Here is a 22,693-nt window from a genome sequence, read left to right on the forward strand (position 1 = left end):
GCCACGTCGCCCGGCTAGTTTTTTGTATTTTTTAGTAGAGACGGGGTTTCACCGTGTTAGCCAGGATGGTCTCGATCTCCTGACCTCGTGATCCACCCGTCTCGGCCTCCCAAAGTGCTGGGATTACAGGCTTGAGCCACCGCGCCCGGCCAGTACTATATTTTTAAGGAAAAAAATTAGAACATACCCCAGAGGAAAAAAGTGAAGCTATCCAGGTGTTGGTGTTGTGTTGATAGATAGGTTTCGGTGTTGTCTTGGAGAAGAGAGAGAAAATGTAACAACCTTTGAAGATTAAATAAAAAGGTTAAATAAAAAGACCCGGCATGGTGGCTCATGCCTATAATCCCAGGAGGGAGGCTGAGGAGAATTGCTTGAGGCCAGGAGTTTGAGGTTGCAGTGATCCAAGATCATGCCACCACACTTCAGCCTGGACGACAGAGTGAGAAAGACCTTGTCTCTTTAAAAAAAAATAATAATAATAAATTAAATAAAAAGGGGAAAATCAGTTTAGTATCAGTTAAAGTCCCTGGTTTGAGTAACCAGTAGAGAAGATTGTGCGATTCACCGAGCTGGGGAACCCAAGAAGAAGAGCAGATTTCAGAGAGCTGATAAGGAGCTCATTTGTGGAGTGTGAAGTGCCTGTGGGAATTGCAGGTCAGGCAGGTGGCATCAGGGATTTGGAGCTCAGGAGAGGTCTGAGAGGGCGGGGGTCACCAGCAGATAGCCCTGGGCATGGATGAGATTGCCCAGGAATAGGTACAGATGCAGAGGAAAGAGGCCCTGGGACAGAACCTTGAGGAACTCCAGCATTTAAAGGAGGGCCAGAGGAAGGTGAAAATTCATGGGAAGCTAGGAATGGCCAGAGAGAGGGGACAAACTAGGATAGTAATATGGAAGCCAGTTAAAGAATATGTTTCAAGATGTAGTGGCAAACTATGTTGGATGGCTCCAGAGGGGTCAAACAGGATAAAGATGAGATGTGACCATTGGGTTTGGAGGCAGGAAAATTCTTGGTGACCTTGAAGGTGGAAGCTACTTGGAGATAACCCTTTGAAGAAGATTGGCTGTGAAGAGGAGGTCGCTGGAGGCGGGTATATTGTGAGGTTTGAACAATGTAAAATGCTGTGAGAAAGAGGTAGGATGCAGATTTGAACAAATGAGAAGGGATAATCAAGAGGGCATCTCTGAGGGAGAAGGAGAGGAAGCTTTTGTATCAGTGGTTCATACTCAGAAATCTGTAAATGAGGGAGGAGGGCGGTGCAGGCTGAGGTGAGACAATGCAAAACCCTACTATGGGGCTGGGCACCGTGACTCACACCTGTAATCCCAGCCCTTTGGGAGGCCGAGGTGGGCAGATCACCTGAGCTCAGGAGTTCAAGACCAGCCTGGCCAACATGGTGAAACCCCATCTCTACTAAAACTACAAAAATTAGCTGGGCATGGTGGCATGCGCCTGTAATCCCACCTACTCAGGAGGCTGAGGCAGAAGAATTGCTTGAACCCACGAGTTGGAGGTTGCAATGAGCCGAGATCGTGCCATTGCACTCCAGCCCAGGTGACAGAGTGAGACTCCGTCTCAACAACAACGAAAAATCCTACTATGGGCTCGTGCCCAATGATCTTGTAAGAGAAGTTTATATTTTCCCCCATTTCCCCCATGCCCTTTGCAGTGCCCTCTGTGGGAGGAATATACATCCTCACCCCGCCCTGCCCTAGTACTTGGCTGTGTGGTGTTGGTCAAGTGAGTATGAGCAGATATGCCATATGCCAGATCTGAGCAGCAGCTTTAAGAGTGAGTGTGTGCTGGCCGGGCGCGGTGGCTCAAGCCTGTAATCCCAGCACTTTGGGAGGCCGAGACGGGCGGATCACAAGGTCAGGAGATCGAGACCATCCTGGCTAACACGGTGAAACCCCGTCTCTACTGAAAATACAAAAAACTAGCCGGGCGAGGTGGCAGGCGCCTGTAGTCCCAGCTACTCAGGAGGCTGAGGCAGGAGAATGGCGTGAATCCGGGAGGCGGAGCTTGCAGTGAGCTGAGATCCGGCCACTGCACTCCAGCCTGGGCGACAGAGCGAGACTCCGTCTCAAAAAAAAAAAAAAAAAAAGAGGGAGTGTGTGGTTTTCTCTGCCTTTTGTTCTTTTGCCCTGACGTTAAAACAGTGTGTCCCAAATGAGAGCAGTTACTTCAGACTGGATCTTGTAATAAAGGCACATGAATCAGAACTGTAGCCAACACCACTACCAATGTAAGCCATGAAAGAGAAATAAACCTCTGTGGGATTCTGAAGGCATTTGTTGATATGGCAAAACTGACTAATGCAGGCATTCAACTAAATTAAAACCCTGAGATACCATTTTTTAGTCCCCAGTTTCAAAAGTTTGATAGCATATTCTGTTGCTAAGGCTGAAGATGCAGGGACTTTCATACATTGATACAACCTTTATGGATGTAGGCAATCCCTATAAAAATTAAAAACGCAGATGTCTGTGATAACAAAGACAATAATAAGTGTTGTCAAGGTTGTGGAGAAACTGGAACCCTTATACACTGCTGATGGGAGTGTAAAATGGTCCAGTCACCTTGGAAAACAGTTTGGCATTTCCTCAAAGAGTTATATATAGAGTTACCCTGTGACACAGCAATTCCAGCACTACCAGGTATACACCCAAGAGAATTGAAAACATATGTTCACACAAAAACTTATACACAGATGTTCACAGCAGCATTATTCATAATAGCCAAAAAGTGGAAACAACTCAAATGTCTATCAACTGATAAATGAATAGATAAAATGTGGTGTATCCATATAATGAGATACTATTTGGCCATACAAAGAAATACTGGTACTTGCTGCAACTTGGATGAACCTTAAAGGCATTATGCTAAGCACAAGAAGCTAGTCACAAAAGACCACATATTATATGACCCCTTTTATATGAAATGGCCAGACTAGACAAATCTATAGAAACAAAGTAGATTAGTAGTTGCCGGGGGTCGAGGAAGGGGAGAATGGGAAATGACTGCTACTGAGGGTTTTTTTTGGGTGATGAAAATGTTCTGGCATTAGATAGTGATGATGGTTGCAACAACTTTGTGAATTTATGAAAAACCACATAATTGTCCACTTTATTTTTTAATATTTATTTTTGAGACAGAGTCTCACTCTGTCACCCAGGCTGGAGTGCAGTGGTGCGATCTCAGCTCACTGCAGCCTTGTTGACTGAAACGTCGTTACGTGGTGCATGATGTGTGCACCACACATCATATGTGAGGTCTAGTGACTGTTGGCAGTGGATTATATTAGACCATCCCATTTTGAGGATGGTTGCTCCCTTTCCAGATTTTCTTGATCTTCTTGCCCTGTCATTTGGAGGGTCCGCCAGGCCTTGGTGTTTGCTCCCTCCTCCCATCCATCTCTCTCAATTCTCTCTCCTTTAGGGAGTGGAGCCCATCACAAAGCTTCAGCTATACCCTGACTCTCAAACCTGCTTTCCATTCTAGCATCTCATCAGAGCTGTGGGCCTGACCCCCTCCCATAGGATGTATGGAAAACAGTTTGCCATCTGGACCTCCACTCAGATGAGTATTTCCAAGCAATACCACTTTATTTCGATCTAGTTTCCCCTTTCTGCATCCCTGTTTCTTTGAGGGGTGCTATTATTTTTCCAGTCTCCCAGGCTTGAAATCCCAGGGTCATCTTTGAGTCTTCCTTTTCCTGCAACGTAGCTCCCCTAAGTGTTGAATTCAGCACAATCCAGAGAATGAGCACGCCTGCAGATTGTTCTCTCTGTCATTTCCTACCAGCATCACTCTTATTCAAGTGTGGATCGCCTCTTGCCTTATTTACTGCAAGAGCCTGTTAATTCTTCTGTATCCTACTGCTATAAATTGGTCTTCTGAGAGCATCCATTGTACTACATTATTCCTTGTCACACAATCTTTAAGTGACTTCCCATTTTCTGTAGGATAAAATGTTGATTCCTTGGCCTGGCTGGCACTCATGACTCCTCATGTGCTCACAAAACTCTGCCCACCCTGCCTTCACTCCCATGTTCCCGCCAGCCCTGTGTTGCCACTGACCTCAGGACAAGTCCTGTTCATTTCTGCTGTAAGCTCATGGCTTTCCTCCTCTTACCCCTGAATGCCTCTCTTCCTTCCAGTCACCCACCCCATTTCTCCTGCCCTCTCTTAGGATTCATCTGCAATCCCACTGCAGGTCTTTCTCAGCCTTCAGCCTCCATCCATCTCCTTCTTTCCTGAATTCTGAGGAGACCTAGGGTCGGCATCCAGCCATGCCCTGGTCTGTAACTGTTGCACATGTGTCTGTGTCCTCCCAGTGGGGTGAGGAGGCATTCTCAGTCCTCAGCACCATGTGGCGAACACAGTTGGTGCTCACTACAAACAGGACTCCCAGCCCGGAAGGCACAGGATCGGACTTGTTTAGCAAATGCTTCCTCAATATAACCCTTTTCCTTCCTGCTCTAGGAGAGGGCTTTAGAAAGCAGGGCAGTTCTGAAAAGACTCTGGGGTTTGGGATGCAAAAGAGGTTGGCCTCTGAGGCTTGCTTAAAGGATTTTATGTCGGCCTGCATGGTGGCTCACGCCTGTAATCCCAGCACTTTGGGAGGCTGAGGCAGGTGGATCACCTGAGGTCAGGAGTTCGAGACCAGCCTGACCAACATAGCTAAACATTGTCTCTACTAAAAATACTAAAATTAGTCGGGTGTGGTAGTGCACGCCTGTAGTCCCAGGTACTTGGGAGGCTGAGGCAGGAGAATCTCTTGAACCTAGGAGGCAGAGGTTGCAGTGAGCCAGGACTGTGCCACTGCACTCCAGCCTGGGTAACAGAGCAAGACTCCATCTCAAAAAAATAAAAAGGTGGGGGGATTTTACGTCCCTGCCTCTCAGGCACCCTCCGCCTCAGTCTCCAGGGTCACCTGTGGCAGTTTCTCAGGCCCTTGTTTGCCCTCAAGACACCCCCATGCTGGGCCCTGGGATGCACAGTGCGGGTCCCCTCTTCTGCACTGGCCTTCTGGTTCTCGCCACCTTGGGGTTAATGCAGCATGGGTTTTGCCTTTCATCTCATTTCCCATCTCCTTCTGTCAGCTAATGATTATTCAGGGAGCTTCGCCTCACCCTGCTGTCCCTATCCCAAATCTGTCAAAGTTCTCTTTAGGGCAAAGGTCATGAGAATTATGGCCATGTGACTGCTGTTTTCACCCCACTCCCTCTGCCGTCTTGGTTCCACTGTTCTGAGGAGCTACCTTTGCACCCTTCCTCTGGCTCTCCTTCGCAGAGAAGTAAGCTTGTCTCTGCCTTAGGTGGAAATGGCCACTAGAGTCCACCTGCTCAGCACTGTCTGCCTTTTCTTTCCCACCTGTTCCCACTGGCTTTCTCCCTGGGCACTCTCACTTGCCCTTGTCTGTGCACTGGGGGCTGAGACTGAGCTGCAGGACTTGGGCCTCAGGCCCGTTTGGAAGATGAGGCTCCTGCTGGGTAGGTCCAGGTAGGGTTCACAGGCTGAGTAGGGAATGACTCTGCTCTGCCACAGATCCTGATGGCTGACTCAGAAGCACTCCCCTCCCTTGCTGGGGACCCAGTGGCTGTGGAAGCCTTACTCCAGGCCGTGTTTGGGGTTGTTGTGGATGAGGCCATTCAGAAAGGAACCAGTGCCTCCCAGAAGGTGAGTCCTTTCCCCCTCCTCCTTCGCATCAAGCCAGCCTTCTTTCTTCCTTCCTTCCTTCCTTCCGTCTGTCCGTCCGTCCGTCCTGTCTTTTTTTTTTTTTTTTTTTTTGACAGAGTCTCACTCTGTCGGCCAGGCTGGAGTGCAGTGGCACGATCTCAGGTCGCTGCAACCTCCGTCTCCTGGGCTCAAGCAGTTCTCCTGCCTCAGCCTCCCGAGTAGCTGGGATTACAGGCATGTGCCACCACGCCCGGCTAATTTTTGTATTTTAGTAGAGATGGGGTTTCACCATGTTAGCCAGGCTGGTCTTGAACTCCTGACCTCAGGTAATCTGCCTGCCTCGGCCTCCCAAAGTGCTGAGGTTACAGGCATAAGCCACCACGCCTGGCCCAAGCCTTCTCTTTCTCTTTCCAAATCTGGCTCAGAACTTTCCTTCTTTGATAAGGTTTCTCCCCAGAATTCATCCCTGTCCCCCCGGGTACCTCAGGGATTTACATTCTGAGTCTTACTGTGTTCACTACTCTTGCTAATTTTCAGAGTTTTACTTTGGAAATATCCCAAAGTTGTTTTTAGTGCAGGTTGGCCGTGTCTCCTGTCTGTGGAGGTGTGTTTTGACAGTCAGTCCACAGGCATCCCAGGCCCCCAGCATCCCTGGCTCTCTTCCTAGGTCTGTGAGTGGAAGGAGCCTGAGGAGCTGAAGCAGCTGCTGGATTTGGAGCTGCGGAGCCAGGGCGAGTCGCAGGAGCAGATCCTGGAGCGGTGTCGGGCTGTGATTCGCTACAGTGTCAAGACTGGTGGGCCCTGGCTTCTTTGGGAAGGAGACTTGGGAGTTTGCCCTGAACTCTACTCTGAGCTCCCTGGCGTACTCTCCTTCTCCAGGTCACCCTCGGTTCTTCAACCAGCTCTTCTCAGGGTTGGATCCCCATGCTCTGGCCGGGCGCATTATCACTGAGAGCCTCAACACCAGCCAGTGAGCATCCCACGGCCCCTCTACCATCCCACAAAGGATTTAGGTTTGCTGGAGAGGTGCCTGAGGGGTAGGGGAGGAGAATGATTCTGCCTTCTCTCTACTGCTTCTGGGAATCCCTATCGGCGGAGAGTTTTTCCTTGTATCCTTTGACCCCCTTTCTCCAAACTTTCTCAGGCCTCCTGACCTCTGTTTTCTCTTTCTTGCTTCCCTGGTTCTGTCACCAACTTGTTCTTCTCCTTGGACTCTTCCTTCGCTCACTGTTCATTGCCTCTTTTTTCTGACTCCTGTGCAGTTTAAGGGCCTGTCTGGGCGGTCCCTCCCCATCTCTCCTTTCTTGTCGTTCTCTCTCCTGGCAGGTACACATATGAAATCGCCCCCGTGTTTGTGCTCATGGAAGAGGAGGTGCTGAGGAAACTCCGGGCCCTGGTGGGCTGGAGCTCTGGGGACGGAATCTTCTGCCCTGGTTTGTGAGAATGAGGGGGACCTTTCTTTGCCCTTTTTATGGGTTCCTCCTCCTGCACTGTTCTCTTGCCCTAAGCATCTGGCAGGGAGGGATGATTCCTCTTTGATTCCTCTCCAGCTGGACCCAGGCCAGACCAGGGAGGAGCCTGTCTGGTCCCTTCATGCTCATGTTTGTCACCATTCCCTGGGATCACTGTTCTAGTTCGTGCTGTCTCTGGATGGGGGCTGTCTCTTGGGGGCAGCCCCAGGTGTGGAGGTGTGTGGTCAAGAGGATCTGATCCTGGATCCATTCTGGGATGGCATGATCCTGGGAATTGTGGGCCTTGGAGCCAGTCATACCTGCTGCTTTGATGAGCTCTTCTGGTGGAAAGGGAAGGGGAGGCAAGCTCCAGTCTTGACCCAGTGCTCCTTCCTCTTGTCACCGCCCCCTCCCTGTGACAGGTGGCTCCATCTCCAACATGTATGCTATAAATCTGGCCCGCTATCAGCGCTACCCGGATTGCAAGCAGAGGGGCCTCCGCACACTGCCGCCCCTGGCACTATTCACATCGAAGGAGGTGGGGAAGAGGCACAGGCCCAACCCTGGGCTCCTGATTCTGATCTCCAGCCAGCTAAGTAGAGACCTTCCAGGTCTTCTCCCTGCCCTCCCCACATCCTCCAAGGCCAGCCTGCCCCCAGGCAGATGCGCTTCCTTCCAGTCAAGGAGGCCAGTAACTGCACCTGTTCACATTGCCTTCTGTTTAGGGGCAGAGGAGGGGCCCTGAGTACAGTGGACACAGTCCATACTCTTCCTACTGAAGAGTGTGGTCTGTGGACCAGCAGCATTGGTATGACCTGGGGCTTGTTAGAAATGCAGAATCTGACTGGGCACGGTGACTCACGCCTATAATCCCAGCACTTGAGAGGCTGAGGTGGGCGGATTGCCTGAGCTCAGGAGTTTGATACCACCCTGGGAAACATGGTGAAACCCCTTCTCTACTAAAATACAAAAAATTAGCTAGGCATAGTGGTGGGCACCTGTATTCCCAGCTGCGTAGGAGGCTGAGGCATGGGAATTTCTTGAGCCTGGGAGGTGGAGGTTGCAGTGAGCTGAGATGGCTCGACTGCACTCCAGCCTGGGCAACAGAGGGAAACTCTGTCTGAAAAAAAAAAAAAAGAAATGCAGAATCTCGGGCCTCACCCCAGACCTCAGACCTAGTGGACCTGAACTTGCATTTTAACCAGACATCCAGGCGATTCGTATGCACACTAACATTTGAGAAGCCCTGCCCTACAGGATCCCATCTGTTGGAGCTCACACTTGACTTTTACCTTCTCTCCTCTCCCCCATCAAGTTATGCTAACCTGCCCTCTGCCTTCTCCCGTAGTGTCACTACTCCATCCAGAAGGGAGCTGCGTTTCTGGGACTTGGCACTGACAGTGTCCGAGTAGTCAAGGCTGATGAGAGGTGAAGGTCCTTCTGCCCACACGGCTGTGACCCAGCTTGGCACAGAGTACCTTCCTGCTGCCAGAATGCTCTGGCATCAGGCCCTTTACCGCTGGTGGACCTCTCTCCCCTCACTATTCAGTAGAATTGCTGTTCCGGTCTACCAGAGCCTGCCAGCATCTCCCACCTCTGCCCTGAGATCTGTTTCAACCCCTGAGGGAAAAACTAGCACTGTCATCTCTGCATTGCTAACCCCACCTTACCCTGCCTTCAACAGAGAACCTGTCCCTGCTGTACTCTCTGCATTTTCTTTTTCAGAGGGAAAATGGTCCCCGAGGATCTGGAGAGGCAGATTGGTATGGCCGAGGCTGAGGTGAGTAAGTGAGGCTCGCTGGGGTGATGGAGCCTCCAACCTTCTTGGAGGGTTATTGGGGCTCTCCCTGCTCAAGGCACCCTTCATCCCTCTCATCTCCATGCCCATCTCCCCTGTGGGCTGAAGTGACTGTGGGGAACCTGGGGGTGAGGACACTACATTGCTTTCTGGGGCTCTGCCCAGACACCTATGCCAGGTTGGATTCTGAGAGGCAGGACTGAGTGAGAGTGAGTCCCAGGCAGCACCACAGGGAGGGTGCTGGGGGCCTGCCCTGTAGTGTAGAAGGTTCCTGTGGGCTGCAAGGGTCTGTGCAGGGAGAGGCTGAGGAGGGGAGAGGCACTGGTGAAGGCTGTGAGTAGTGGGGATGAGGGGACATTAGCACACTCCTCCACTTTGAGGGGTATGTAACTGCTACAGCCACCTTGGAGGGCATTTTGGCACCATCTGTACAATTTTATTTATTTTATTTTTTAATAGTTTTGAGACAGAGTCTCACTCAGTCACCCAGGCTGGAGTGCAGTGGTGTGATTTCAAAATAATAAATAAATAAATATAAATGTAAAAATTTTTTTTTTTTTGAGATGGAGTTTCACTCCTGTTGCCCAGGCAGGAGTGCAATGGTGCGATCTCAGCACACTACAACCTCCACCTCCCGGGTTCAAGCGATTCTCCTGCCTCAGCCTCCCAAGTAGCTGGGATTATAGGCATGTGCTACCAGTCCTGGCTAATTTTGTATTTTTAGTAGAGATGGGGTTTCTCCATGTTGGTCAGGCTGGTCTCAAACTCCTGACCTCAGGTGGTCCGCCTGCCTCAGCCTACCAAAGTGTTGGGATTACAGGTGTGAGCCACTGTATCCGGCCATTTTTTTTTTCTTTTTTGAGATAGAGTCTCACTGTGTCACCCTGGCTGGAGTGCAATGGCACAATCTCGGCTCACTGCAACTTTTACCTCCTGGGTTCGAGTGATTCTCATGCCTTAGCCTCCTGAGTAGCTGGGATTATAGGCGTGCATCAATATGTCTGGCTAATTTTTATATTTTTAGTAGAGACGGGGTTCAATGCCAGGCTGGTCTTGAACTCCTGACCTCAAACGATCCACCTGCCTCGGCCTCCCAAAGTGCTGGGATTACAGGCGTGAGCCACCATGCCTGGCCACAAATGTTTAAAAAAAACATTTAAATGTCCATTAATAGACAAAATAAATTATGGTATATCTGTGTGTCTTAGTTCCTTCCCCTGTAAAATGGACAGAATATGGAACTTGCTACGTAGGGTTATTGTAAGGATTGAATGAATTAGTATATGTAAAGCACTTAGAATATTGCCTGGCACATAGATGCACTGTATAAATACAAGCTACTGGTATTGTTGTTATTATTTATTACTATTATTAGAGTACTGGGTAGCCATTTAAAAGAATAGATGAGACTATATATACTAACATGAAAGTATCTCCACTATATATAGTAAATATATATTGCAAATTGCAGTATAGAATGGACATTATGAGCCGGGCGCGGTGGCTCACGCCTGTAATCCCAGCACTTTGGGAGGCTGAGGCAGGCAGATCACAAGGTCAGGAGATCGAGACCACCTTGGCTAACACGGTGAAACCCCATCTCTACTAAAAATACAAAAAATTAGCCAGGCGTGGTGGCAGGCGCCTGTAGTCCCAGCTACTCGGGAGACTGAGGCAGGAGAATGGCGTGAACCTGGGAGGTGGATCTTGCAGTGAGCCAAGATCGCACCACTGCACTCCAGCCTGGGTGACAGAGTGAGACTCTGTCTCAAAAAAAAAAAAAAAAAAGAATGGACATTATGAGCCCATTTTTGTTATTTAGAACAGTATATATTTATTGATATGTGGATGTTACCTCTGAGTGGCAGTAAAGGCTGCAATTAGAGTAGTGATGTTTCTCTTTTTATTATAGAAACTTTTTTGGTAATAGTTTTATTGATATATAATTCACATAACATATAATTCACCTAACGTAATTCACCAACTTAAAGGGTACTATTTAGTGGTTTAGCATATTTGCAGAGTTGTGCAAACATCATCACAGTCAGTATTAGAACATTTATCTCCCCCAAAAGAAACCCCATACCCTTTAGCCATCGGTCTCTAATTCTCCCAGAACTCCCGGTTCTAGGCAACCAGTAACCTAGTTAGTGTCTCTATATTTGCCAGTTCTGAATTCTGGAATCATATTATACATGCCCTTTGTGATGAGCTTTTTTTACATAGCAATACGCTTCAAGCTGTAGCGTGTATCGGCACTTCCCTTCTTTTATGGCCAAATCATATTCCATTAAATGGATATACCACATTTATTTATCCATTCATCAGTTGATGGACATTTGAGTTGTTTCCACTTTGGGTCTCTTACGAATAATGCTGTTATGAACATTTGTGTACAGATTTTTGTGTGAAAATGTGTTTTCATTTATCTTGGTTATATACCTAGGAGTGAAACTGCTGGGTCATATGGTAACTCTGTATCTAACCTTTTGAGAAACTGCCAGACTGTTTTCCAAAGTGGCTGCACCAGTTTGCAATCCCACTAGCAGTATATGAGGGTTCCAATTGCTCTACATACTCACCAGCACTTGTCATATCTTTTTTTATTATACCATTTAGTGGGTGTGAAGTGGGATCTCATTGTGTTTTGATTTGATTTTCCCTGATGACTAATGATATTGAGCATCTTGTCATGTACTTATTGGCCATTTGTATATCTTCTTTGGAAAAATGTCTATTCAGATCCTTCACCCATTTTGTTTTTCATAGAACTTTTATTCCAGTAAGGAAGACTGACATTCATAAATATATGTAAAAAAAAATATATATATATATATGCTATGAAGGTGAGTTACATTGTGCTCTTTGAGCATAGAATACCAGAGAATTGACCTAATCAGGAGGTTAAGGAGTCAGGGAAGGCTTCCCTCAGAAGGGATGGTTGAGCTGAGACTGGAAGGGAGAAAGGAAATGAACTAGGTGGTACCCCTTTTGTACCCCTTTGGGTAGACGAGAAGATTCTGTGTGTGTGCAGAGGCCATGGGATATTTCTGGAATTGAAGATATGGGGCTGGAGCAGCTTCCCCCTTTTGCCTGGACTGTTTCCAACCCACCTATAGCCTTCCTCATCCATAGGTACTTGCTTGGGGCTGGTGCTGCCATCCACCCCCACTCTCCTAGTCATCAAGTGGGCATTTGGAAGTGTGTGGAACTGTTTTATTTTGCTTTGTGTTGTGACACTAGCCAGAGGGCATTACTGTGTTTATTGAGAGGGAAACAGGGATCCTAAACATTTTTGCAATGTACAGAGATAGCTCTATATGAACAAGAACTGACTCACCCAACATGCCAGAAGGGTCTCTGTTGAGAATCTGCTGCCAGTTCTACTTGTTGTTTTGTGTGTGTAACATAAAATTTACCATCTTAACCATTTTTACATGTACAGTTCAGTAGTGTTAAATACATTCACATTGTTGTGCAACCAGTCTCCAGAACTCTTTTCATCTTGTTTTTTTGTTTTGTTTTGTTTTGTTTGAGACAGAGTATCACTGTGTCCCCCAGGCTAGAGTGCAGTGGCACAATCTCAGCTCACTGCAGCCTCTGCCTCCTGGGTTCAAGCGATTCTTGTGCCTCAGCCTCCCGAGTAGCTGGGATTACAGGCCCCCTGCCAACAAACCTGGCTAGTTTTTGTATTTTTAGTAGAGATGGGATTTTGCCATGTTGGCCAGACTGGTCTCGAACTCCTGGCCTCAAGTGATCCGCCCACCTTGGTCTCTCAAAGTGCTGGGATTACAGTCATGAACCACCGCACCCAGCAGAACTCTTCATTTTGTAAAACTGAAACTCCATACTCATCAAACAACAACTCATTACCCCCCTTCCATCCCCTGGCAGCCACCATTCTGTCTCCATGACTTTGACTACTCTAAGTACTTATATAAGTGGAATCATACGGTATTTGTCTTTCTCTTTTCTTTTCTTTTTTCTTGAGACGGCGTTTCGCTTTTGTAGCTCAGGCTGGAGTGCAATGGCACGATCTCGGCTCACTGCAACCTCCGCCTCTTGGGTTCAAGAAGTTGTCCTGCCTCAGCCTCCCAAGTAGGTAGGGTTACAGGTGCGCACCACTACGCCCAGCTAATTTTTTGTATTTTTAGCAGAGATGGGATTTCACCATGTTTTGGCCAGGTTGGTCTCGAACTCCCGACCTTGTGATCTGCCTGCCTCGGCCTCCCAAAGTGCTGAGATTACAGGCGTGAGCCACCGTGCCTGGTGGTATTTGTCTTTTTCAATTGGCTTATTTCACTTAGCAGAATGTCCTCAAAGTTCATCCACGTTGTAGCATGTGAGAAGAATTTTCTTCCTTTTTAAGGCTGTACATATATGCCATATTTTGCTTATCTATTTATCTGTTTGAGTTGTTGTTTGGAATCTCTTCAAGACCCTGCTTTCAATATTTTGGGTGTATACTCAGAAGTGGAATTGTTGGAGCATATGGTAATTCTATTGAATTGTTTTGCAGAACTGCCATACTGTTTTCTATAGTGGCTGAACCAGTTTACATTCCCGCAGTGCACAAGGGTTCTAATTTCTTCACATCCTTGTCAACGCTTGTTATTTTCTTCTTTTTTTTTTTTTTTTTTGAGATGGAGTCTTGCTCTGTCGACCAGGCTGGAGTGCAGTGGTGCGATCTCGGCTCACTGCAAGCTCCGCCTCCTGGGTTCACACCATTCTCCTGCCTCAGCCTCCCGAGTAGGTGGGACTACAGGTGCCTGCCACCAGGCCTGGCTAATTTTTTTTTGTATTTTTGGTGGAGATGGGGTGTCACGTCTTTGGTAGAGACGGGGTGTTAGCCAGGATGGTCTTTATCTCCCGACCTCGTGATCTGCCTGCCTTGGCCTCCCAAAGTGCTGGGATTACAGGTGTGAGCCACCGCGCCCAGCCAATGCTTGCTATTTTCTGCTTTGTTTTGTTTTTTTGAGACAGGGTCTTGCTCTGTCACCCAGGCTGGAGTGCAGTGGTGCGATCATGGTTCACTGCAGCCTCAACCTCCTGGGCTCAAGTTATTCTCCCACCTCAGCCTCCCAAGGAGCTGGGACCACAGGTGCACACTGCGACATTTGGCCAATTTTAAAAATTATTTTTGGTAGAGACACATCTCTACCAGAATTCCTTTTCGCTGTGTCACCCAGGCTGGTCTCAAACTCCTAGGCTCAAGCCATCCTCCCACCTCAGCCTCTTACAGTACTGGGATTACAGGCGTGAGCCACTGCATCCCGCCATTTTCTGTTACTTTGATAGTAGTTATCCTAAATGGGTATGAGGTGGTAACTCATTGTAGTTTTGATTTGCATTTCCCTAATGATTAGTGACGCTGAGCATCTTTTCATGTGCTTATTAGCCATTTATATATCTCTATTGAAAAAATGTCTAGTCAGATCCTTTGCCCATTAAAAAAATTACGTTGTCTTTTTGTTGCTACGTTGTCTTTTTGTTGCTGAGTTCTTCATATATTCTAGATGTAAGTCCCTTATCAGATATATGATATTCAGATACGTTCTTCCCACTCTCTAGGTTGACTTTTCACTTTTCTGAAACTTTTATTTTAGATTCAGTAAGGACATGTGCAGGTTTGTTCTAAGGGTATATTGTGTGATTCTGAGGTTTGAAGCATGATTGAACCCATCACCCAGGTAGTGAGCATAGTACCCAACAGGTATGTTTTCAACTTTTTCTCCCCTCTCTCCCGCTTCTTATAGTCCCCAGTGGCTTTTATTCCCATCTTTCTGTCCATGTGGACTCAGTATTTAGCTCCCACTTACGAGAACATGTGGTATTTGGTTTTCTGTTTCTGTGTTAACTCACTTAGGATACTGGCCTCCAGCTGCATCCACGTTGCTGCAATGGAGATGATTTCATTCTTTTTTTATGGCTCCATAATACTTCATGGTTTGTATATGCCACATTTAAAAAAATCTAATCCACTGTTGGTGGGCACCTAGGTTGATTCCATGTCTTTGCTATTGGACTTTTCACTTTTTTGATAGTGTCCTTTGAAGTACAAAAGTTTTAAATTTTGAAGTCCAATTTATCTACTTTTCTTTGGTTGCTTCTGCTTTTGGTGTTATATCTAACCTAACCCAAGCTCACAAAGATTTACTCCTATATTTTCTTCTAAGAGTTTTATAGTTTGAGCCCTGAGATTTAGGCCTGTGATCCAATATGAGTTAATTTGAGGGTGTGATATGAGTTAATGTGAGGGTTTATTGCCATAAACTCCCCTCTTAGCAGTTCTTTTGCTATATTCTGTGGGTTTTGGCATGCTGTGTTTTGATTTTTATTTGTTTTAATAATTTATTTAATTATTTAGTTAATTTGAGGGTGTAATATGAGTTAATGTGAGGGTTTCAAACTGCATTGTTTGCAGGTGCATAGCCAGTTGTTCCAGCATCATTTGTTAAAAAGACAATTCTTTCTTCAATAAATTATCTTGGCATCCTTGTTGTAAATCAGTTGACTGTAAATGTGAGGATTTATTTCTGGGTTCTCAGTTCTGTTCCACTGATCTACATGTCTATCCTGTAGACTACATTGTCTTGATTTAACTGTAGCTTTGTAGTATGTTTTGAAATCAGGAAGTGTGAGTCCTCCAACTTTGCTTTTTTTTCAAGATTGTTTTTGGCTAGTCTGGGTTTCTTGAATTTCCATATGAATTTAAGATCATCTTGTCCATTTCTGCAAAGAGGGCAACTGGGATTTTGATAGGAATTGTGTTCATTCATCAACATGAAACATCTTTCCATTTATTTAGGTCTTTAATTTCTTTCCACAGTGTTTTGTAGTTTTCAGAGTATATGCTTTATACTTCTATTGTTAAATCGATTCTTAAGTATTTTATTCTTTTGGTGTTTTGTAAATGAAATTGTTTTCTTAATTTCATTTTAGATTGTTCATTGCTAATGTGTATAGAGATACAATTGATTTTGTATATTCTGTCTTTTGGAAGAGTTTGTGATCTGTTACCAATTTTTGTTAAATGTTTGATAGAATTTACCAGCAAAGCCATCTGGACCTGGGCGTTTCTTTTCTTTTTAACTTAAAAAAAAATTGAGACAGGGTCTTGCTCTGTTGCTGAGACTGGAGTGCCGTGGCACGATCAGGGCTCACTGCAGCCTTGACCACCTGGGCTTAAGTGATCCTCCCACCTCAGCCTCCCAGGTAGCTGGGACTATAGGAGTGCACCACTATACACTTATTTTTTTCTTTTTTTTTTTTTTGAGATGGAGTTTCGCTCTTGTTGTCCAGGCTGGAGTGGCGCAATCTCAGCTCACAGCAACCTCCGCCTCCTGGGTTCAAGTGATTCTCCCGCCTCAGCCTCCCAAGTAGCTAGGATTACAGGCATGTGCCACCACGCCCAGCTAATTTTGTATTTTTAGTAGAGACGGGGTTTTTCCATGTTGGTCAGGCTGGTCTTAAACTCTGGACCTCAGGTGATCCGCCTGCCTCGGCCTCCCAAAGTGCTGGGATTACAGGCGTGAGCCACCACGCCCAGAGTTTTTTTTTTTTTCTTTTGTAGAGGTGAGGTCTCACTAGGTTGCCCAGGCTGGTCTTGAACTCCTGGGCTCAAGCGATTCTCCTGCCTTGGCCTCCCAAAGTGCTGGGATTATAGGCATGAGCTACCACATCCAGCTGTGGTAGTCTTAAAAATTACTAATTCAATTTCTGCATAAACTTTTGTACTATTCAAATTTATTTATTTATTTATTTGTTTGTTTGTTTATTTGTTTAGAGACAGAGTCTCACTTTGTCACCCAGGCTGGAGTGCAATGGCACAATCTCGGCTCACTGCAACCTCTGCTGCCCGGGTTCAAGTGATTCTCCTGCCTCAGCCTCCTGAGTAGCTGGGATTACAGGTGCCTGCCACTGCGCCTAGCTAATTTTTGTAGTTTTAGTAGAGATGGGGTTTCACCATGTTGGCCAGGCTGGTCTTAAACTCCTGACCTCATGATCCACCTGCCTCAGCCTCCCAAAGTGCTGGGATTACAGGTGTGAGCCACCGTGCCCAGCCTTTTTATTTATTTTTGAGACAGAATCGTGATCTTTTGCCCAAGCTAGAGTACAATGGCGCGATCTTGGCTCAGTGCAACCTCTGCTTCCTGGGTTCAAGCGATTCTCATGCCTCTGCCTTGGCTTCCACCTCCCAAGTCGCTGAGATTACAGGCATGCACCACCACACCCAGCTAATTTTTGTATTTTTTAGTAGAGATGGGGTTTTGCCATGTTGGCCAGACTGGTCTTGAACTCCTGTCCTCAAGTGGGCTGCCTGCCTTGGCCTCCCAAAGTGCTGGGATTACAGGCCTGAGCTACTGTGCCTGGCCTGTTTGTTTATATTTTTTGAGACAGTTTCATTCTGTTGCCCAGGCTGGAGTGCAGTGGCACAATCATAGCTCACTGTAACCTCAAACTTCTGGGCTCAAGCAATCCTGCCGTCTCAGCCTCCTGAGTAGCTGGGCCTACAGGTATGCACCACTATACTTGACCAATTTTTAAAAAAAATTTTTTTTAGAGGTCGGGTCTTGCTGTGTTGCCCAGGCTGGTCTTGAACTTCTGGCCTCAGGCAATCCTGCCTTGGCCTCCCAAAGTGTCGAGATTATAGGTCTGAGCCACTATGCCTTTTTCAGTAGCATTGGATCTGCCAGTAAAACATTCAAGTTTTTTGAGAGTATGAGCTTTGGAAATAAAAATCTAGGTTCAAAGTCCATCTCTGGAGCTTCTGCTTGGATCTTTGAATCTCAGTGTTCCTGACTGCACATTAAAAAGGACAGTAACACATTGTTGTGAGGTTGAAGTGGGCCATTTTAGGCATGCAAAGAGCTTAGAGCTGGGCCCAGCACCAGGCTCTGAGTTGCTTTTGAGATGACTTTACATCTTTCTCCCTCTACATTTTGGCAACAGGGTGCTGTGCCGTTCCTGGTCAGTGCCACCTCTGGCACCACTGTGCTAGGGGCCTTTGACCCCCTGGAGGCAATTGCTGATGTGTGCCAGCGTCATGGGCTCTGGCTGCATGTGGATGTGAGTGGGACTTGGGCTTGGGGGTGTGGTGGGGTGGGCTGAGCCAAGGCCAAGGCCCATGTTGTTCCTCCTGCTCCACAGGCTGCCTGGGGTGGGAGCGTCCTGCTGTCACAGACACACAGGCATCTCCTGGATGGGATCCAGAGGTGCATACAGTCCCCTTCTTCCCAAATCCCACCCTTCAAACAATTGGTTCAGAGAATCATCATGGCCTAGGAAGTTTAACATGGCTGGGGAAGGAGGCTGAGGGGAGGGGAACTGGAGAGGATTGATTGGAGCTGGGAGGTCAGACATGGCAATTCTTCCTGATGCTGGGGTGAGGGTGAGACCAAAGCACCTTTACTGGGGGCCTGGAAAAGGAGGAGGGGCTCTGGTTGGGCAGCTGGAGGAGGAGCCACTGACCTGCCTTTGCTCCACCCCATCCAGGGCTGACTCTGTGGCCTGGAATCCCCACAAGCTCCTGGCGGCAGGCCTGCAATGCTCTGCACTTCTTCTCCAGGATACCTCGGTGGGTCTGCCCCTGCCCCTGCACCAGCCCCACCTCTCTCTGGAGCTCTGCCTTCTGTATCCCACCTTAGATAAAGTTCAGGCCTTTCTCTGTTCTCCTTACCATCCCTTCTGAAGCTGCATCTCTGCTACCACCCTATCCTGTATTAGGCTCCTTCACTCCCCCAGGGTCCTGTTTTCAAAGGGAAAAGTTTCCAGTTTTGAATTGGAGTCAGAGGTATCCTGGAGTTTCTAGCTTGAAGTTGCCATCAGAGTTTAGGAAGAACCCTGGGTATTGAGAGGAAACCCAAAGAAAGTTGGAGCCAGCAGGCAGCCATCCCGGCAGTTGCCGCCTGGTTCCAGGGAAAGAGAAGGGTATCCTATGCTAAGACCCCCACAGTGCAGCCCTGGAGGAAAGCCTCGGTGGAGAGGGTAGGGTCTGACAGTCTCCTCACCCCCACATAGAACCTGCTCAAGCGCTGCCATGGGTCCCAGGCCAGCTACCTTTTCCAGCAGGACAAGTTCTACGATGTGGCTCTGGACACGGGAGACAAGGTAGTGCAGTGTGGCCGCCGTGTGGACTGTCTGAAGCTGTGGCTCATGTGGAAGGCACAGGGCGATCAAGGGCTGGAACGGCGCATCGACCAGGCCTTTGCCCTTGCCCGGTAGGCGGGTGGAGTGGGGGTGTGTGAGGGGTCATCCCTGTTCTCCTCTCCTGGGTCCCTGCCCCTCCCCCTTTCCTGCTCCCAGGGATTACTTTTCTCTTGTTCTCTGTAGCTCATTCTAAGTGGGCCTCTTTTGTCTCTGGATCTCTGCTTTTCCTCCCCGCCTGTGGTTTCTCACTGTTCACAGGTACCTGGTGGAGGAAATAAAGAAGCGGGAAGGGTTGGAGCTAGTCATGGAGGTAGGACCCCCTTCTCTTTTGTGGCACCTGCCCCGCCCAGCTCTTTTGCAGCCCCTAACCCCACTAAAGCCCTAGTGGAGGAAAAGGGCAGGGAGAGGGAAAACGGTCCCCTTCCTCAGCTCACACCTTCCTCTTTCTCATTCCTCTCAGCCTGAGTTCCTCAATGTGTGTTTCTGGTTCGTACCCCCCAGCCTGCGAGGGAAGCAGGAGAGGCCAGATTACCACGAAAGGCTGTCCAAGGTAGGCGTGCTCTGCCGCTCTGCCGTTCTGCTTTCCCCTTAGGGAACTGATGCGCTTCTGCCCCCTGCTGGCTGGGAGTGGCATGGCAGGTCCCCTTGCTGGTCTCTTGCTCTGAGGCACGGACGCTGTCTTTTGGGTAGGGGTAGGGGTGGGGATGGGGAGGAAGGTATGTTTCTGGTAAGTAAGAAGAAGCGAGGGGTGTTACAGGAGAAGTCAGAGAAGTTACCAGTGTGCAGTACACAGAGCCCTGTGCTGGCAGTTGGGCTGGGAACTCAGGCCCAGGACAAATACGAGGCAGAAAGATCATGGAAGAGCTTTATCACCTGTGCTGGGGACAGAGCAACCCGGGAAGGCCAGTCTAGAAGTGCCACCTGGAGGCGAGGAGCTGTGTTATATCCTGGTCCCTAAAGATAGAGTGGTACTCACGCCTGTAATCCCAGCACTTTGGGAGGCCGAGGTGGGCGGATCACAAGGTCAGGAGATCGAGATCATCCTGGCTAACACGGTGAAACCCCGTCTCTACTAAAATAGAAAATTAGCTGGGCGTGGTGGCGGGCGCCTGTAGTCCCAGCTACTTGGGATGCTGAGGCAGGAGAATGGCGTGAACTCGGGAGGCGGAGCTTGCAATGAGCCGAGATTGCGCCACTGTGCTCCAGCCTGGGTGACAGAGCCAGACTCCGTCTCAAAAAAAAAAAAAAAAAAAAAAAACAGAGTGGTACTAGGTGCTGCAGATGATCTGAAAGGACAAGTGTTCTTGCCCTGTTGGAGTTGTTATTATAAAACAAGAGTTACTATTTGGAAGCAATGTGTTCAAGGCAATTTTGTAAATTACTTGCTAGATCACAGGGCACAGATTAATATTATCAAAAATATTACAGGAATTAAGAGAGGGGAAAAGAAGGTGTTGACTAAGCCTTAGATGACCAAGGCTTGAAGTTAGACTAAAGCAGTGTTAGGAATCAAGAGAAAGTCAAGATTTGGCAGAAAATGGCCCACATGACAGATTTCTTGGAGATGGGAGAAATGGGGAGAAAAGCAGAAGATAGAGAAGGCCAAGCAGGTTAGAGATGACAGAAAAGGTAAACTGAGGCCAAGGTCAAGCTCTGAGCAATGTATGCTACCCCTAGAAGGTGGCTGGGTGGGAGGGAAAAGTACCTCTGGAAGCCTGGCAGGACAAGAAGCCAGCCTACCTGTCAGCCGACCCCAGGCTGCAACTGGAATCTCTTTCCACCCTCCCACAGGTGGCCCCCGTGCTCAAGGAGCGCATGGTGAAGGAGGGCTCCATGATGATTGGCTACCAGCCCCACGGGACCCGGGGTAACTTCTTCCGTGTGGTTGTAGCCAACCCTGCGCTGACCTGTGCTGATATGGACTTCCTCCTCAACGAGCTGGAGCGACTAGGCCAGGACCTTTGAGCCTTCTCCTTGCTGCCAGCCTTGATACCACCCCTCACCCGCAGAGTCGCCGCATTTCCTCCCTGTGCTCGCAAGAACAGCCTTTGAGGCCGGGCATGGTGGCTCATGCCTGTAATCCCAGCATTTTGGGAGGCCGAGGCGGGTGGATCACTTGAGGTCAGGAGTTCGAGACCAGCCTGGCCAATAAGGTGAAACCCTGTCTCTACTAAATACACAAAAATTAGCCGAGCATGGTGGTACGCGCCTGTCATCCCAGCTACTCGGGAGGCTGAGGCAGAATTGCTTGAACCCAGGAGGCAGAGGTTGCAGTGAGCCGAGATCGCACCCCTGCACTCCAGGCTGGGCAACAGAACGAGACTCCGTCTCAAAAAAAAAAAAAGAACAGCCTTTCTAGGCCACAGTGATCTGCACAATGTTTATATGCTTTGACCTATTAACTCTTTCTCCTAACTAAATATTTAATTTTAGGAGAGTGTTTAAATAAATTATAGTATGTCTATATGATGGAATGTCATTTTGCCATTAAAATTATGTTTACAAAGATAATTTTATTGACATAAAATAACTTTAATTTATGTTGAAAATACTGAATATAAGACTTTATATACAATAATATTTGAGCTATGTTCAAAATACATAGGAAAAGACTGATAAAATGAAATATGGCAAAATGTTAATAGTTTTCCCTGGAATAGGATAATAGGCAATTTTAAAACAGACTCCTTTAAAAAAACAAAAGAAAAAAGCATAGACTCCTTTATATGTTTTGAGCTCCCTCCCTTTTATTATGTAATGAATATGCATTACTTTTGTAATGGGAAAATAATAAAGTTAAAATTTTAAGTGCATTCTTTTGATATGTTTTTGAAATTTATGAACATTCAACCAGCCAAGCACGGTGGCTCACGTCTGTAATCCCAGCACTTTGGGAAGCTGAGGCATGAAACTCCGTCTCTACTAAAAATACAGAAATTAGCCAGGCATGATGGCGGGCGCCTGTAATCCCAGCTACTCGGAAGGCTGAGGTGGGAGAATCGCTTGAACCCAGGAAGTGGAAGTTACAGTGAGCTGAGATCACGCCATTGCACCGTAGCCTGGGCGACAGAGCAAGACTGTCTCAAAAAACGAAGCAAAACAAAACATTCAATCAAATAATGGAGAACTTTATTATTTTTTTTTAAACAAGATATGGCCGGGTGTGGTGGCTCAGGCCTATAATCCTAGCACTTTGTGAGGCTGAGGTGGGAGAATCGCTTGAGCCCGGGAGTTCAAGACCAGCCTGGGCAACATAGCAAGACCCATCTCTAAAAAAATTTTTTTTTTTTTAATTAGCCAGACATGATGTTGCACACCTGTGGTCTCAGCTGTTTCAGAGGAGGTGATAAAATTGCTTGGGCCCAGGAGGTTGAGGCTGCAGTGAGCTGTGATTGTATCAGCACTCCAGCCTGAGTAACAGCGTGAGAATTTGTCTCAAAAAAGTGAAATAAAAAGATGTGTAAGAGAGGAACAATTTTTTCCCCCCCGAAAACCTTTAGTGGGAGAGAAAAAGCAGAATCACCCTATAATCAATTTTACTTTGGTGACATTGAAACAAAATGGACACGGATTGGATCTTGAAACCAGAGCCTTATGTAATTATCAATCTTG

The 22,693-nt window shown here is 47.5% G+C and overlaps 1 protein-coding gene across 11 annotated transcripts in view; it reads left to right on the forward strand.

The window, feature by feature from the left end:
- The window catches only part of CSAD (cysteine sulfinic acid decarboxylase), a 34,872-nt gene extending 12,978 nt beyond the window's left edge, over positions 1-21,894 (forward strand). For 4 of the 11 annotated variants that reach the window (XM_017861498.1, XM_017861507.1, XM_017861503.1 and 1 more), the window contains exons 2-15: positions 5,552-5,683; positions 6,351-6,477; positions 6,563-6,653; positions 7,010-7,116; positions 7,557-7,672; positions 8,483-8,562; positions 8,860-8,914; positions 17,885-18,001; positions 18,083-18,147; positions 18,428-18,509; positions 18,953-19,152; positions 19,340-19,391; positions 19,542-19,631; positions 20,873-21,894. In XM_017861498.1, coding sequence (XP_017716987.1) covers positions 5,552-5,683; positions 6,351-6,477; positions 6,563-6,653; positions 7,010-7,116; positions 7,557-7,672; positions 8,483-8,562; positions 8,860-8,914; positions 17,885-18,001; positions 18,083-18,147; positions 18,428-18,509; positions 18,953-19,152; positions 19,340-19,391; positions 19,542-19,631; positions 20,873-21,046 — 1,488 coding nt within the window. In that variant the 3' untranslated portion in view covers positions 21,047-21,894. Of the gene's footprint in view, positions 1-3,502; positions 3,581-4,810; positions 5,301-5,551; positions 5,684-6,350; positions 6,478-6,562; positions 6,654-7,009; positions 7,117-7,556; positions 7,673-8,482; positions 8,563-8,859; positions 8,915-17,884; positions 18,002-18,082; positions 18,148-18,427; positions 18,510-18,952; positions 19,153-19,264; positions 19,290-19,339; positions 19,392-19,541; positions 19,632-20,872 lie in introns of those variants that run through there. The other 7 variants (XM_017861496.1, XM_017861500.1, XM_017861499.1 and 4 more) reach the window with 5 other exon arrangements.
- The last annotated feature ends 799 nt before the right edge of the window (positions 21,895-22,693 follow it).

This window comes from Rhinopithecus bieti, unplaced genomic scaffold, assembly GCF_001698545.2.
Source record: "Rhinopithecus bieti isolate Rb0 unplaced genomic scaffold, ASM169854v2 scaffold_56806, whole genome shotgun sequence".
NCBI lineage: Eukaryota > Metazoa > Chordata > Mammalia > Primates > Cercopithecidae > Rhinopithecus > Rhinopithecus bieti.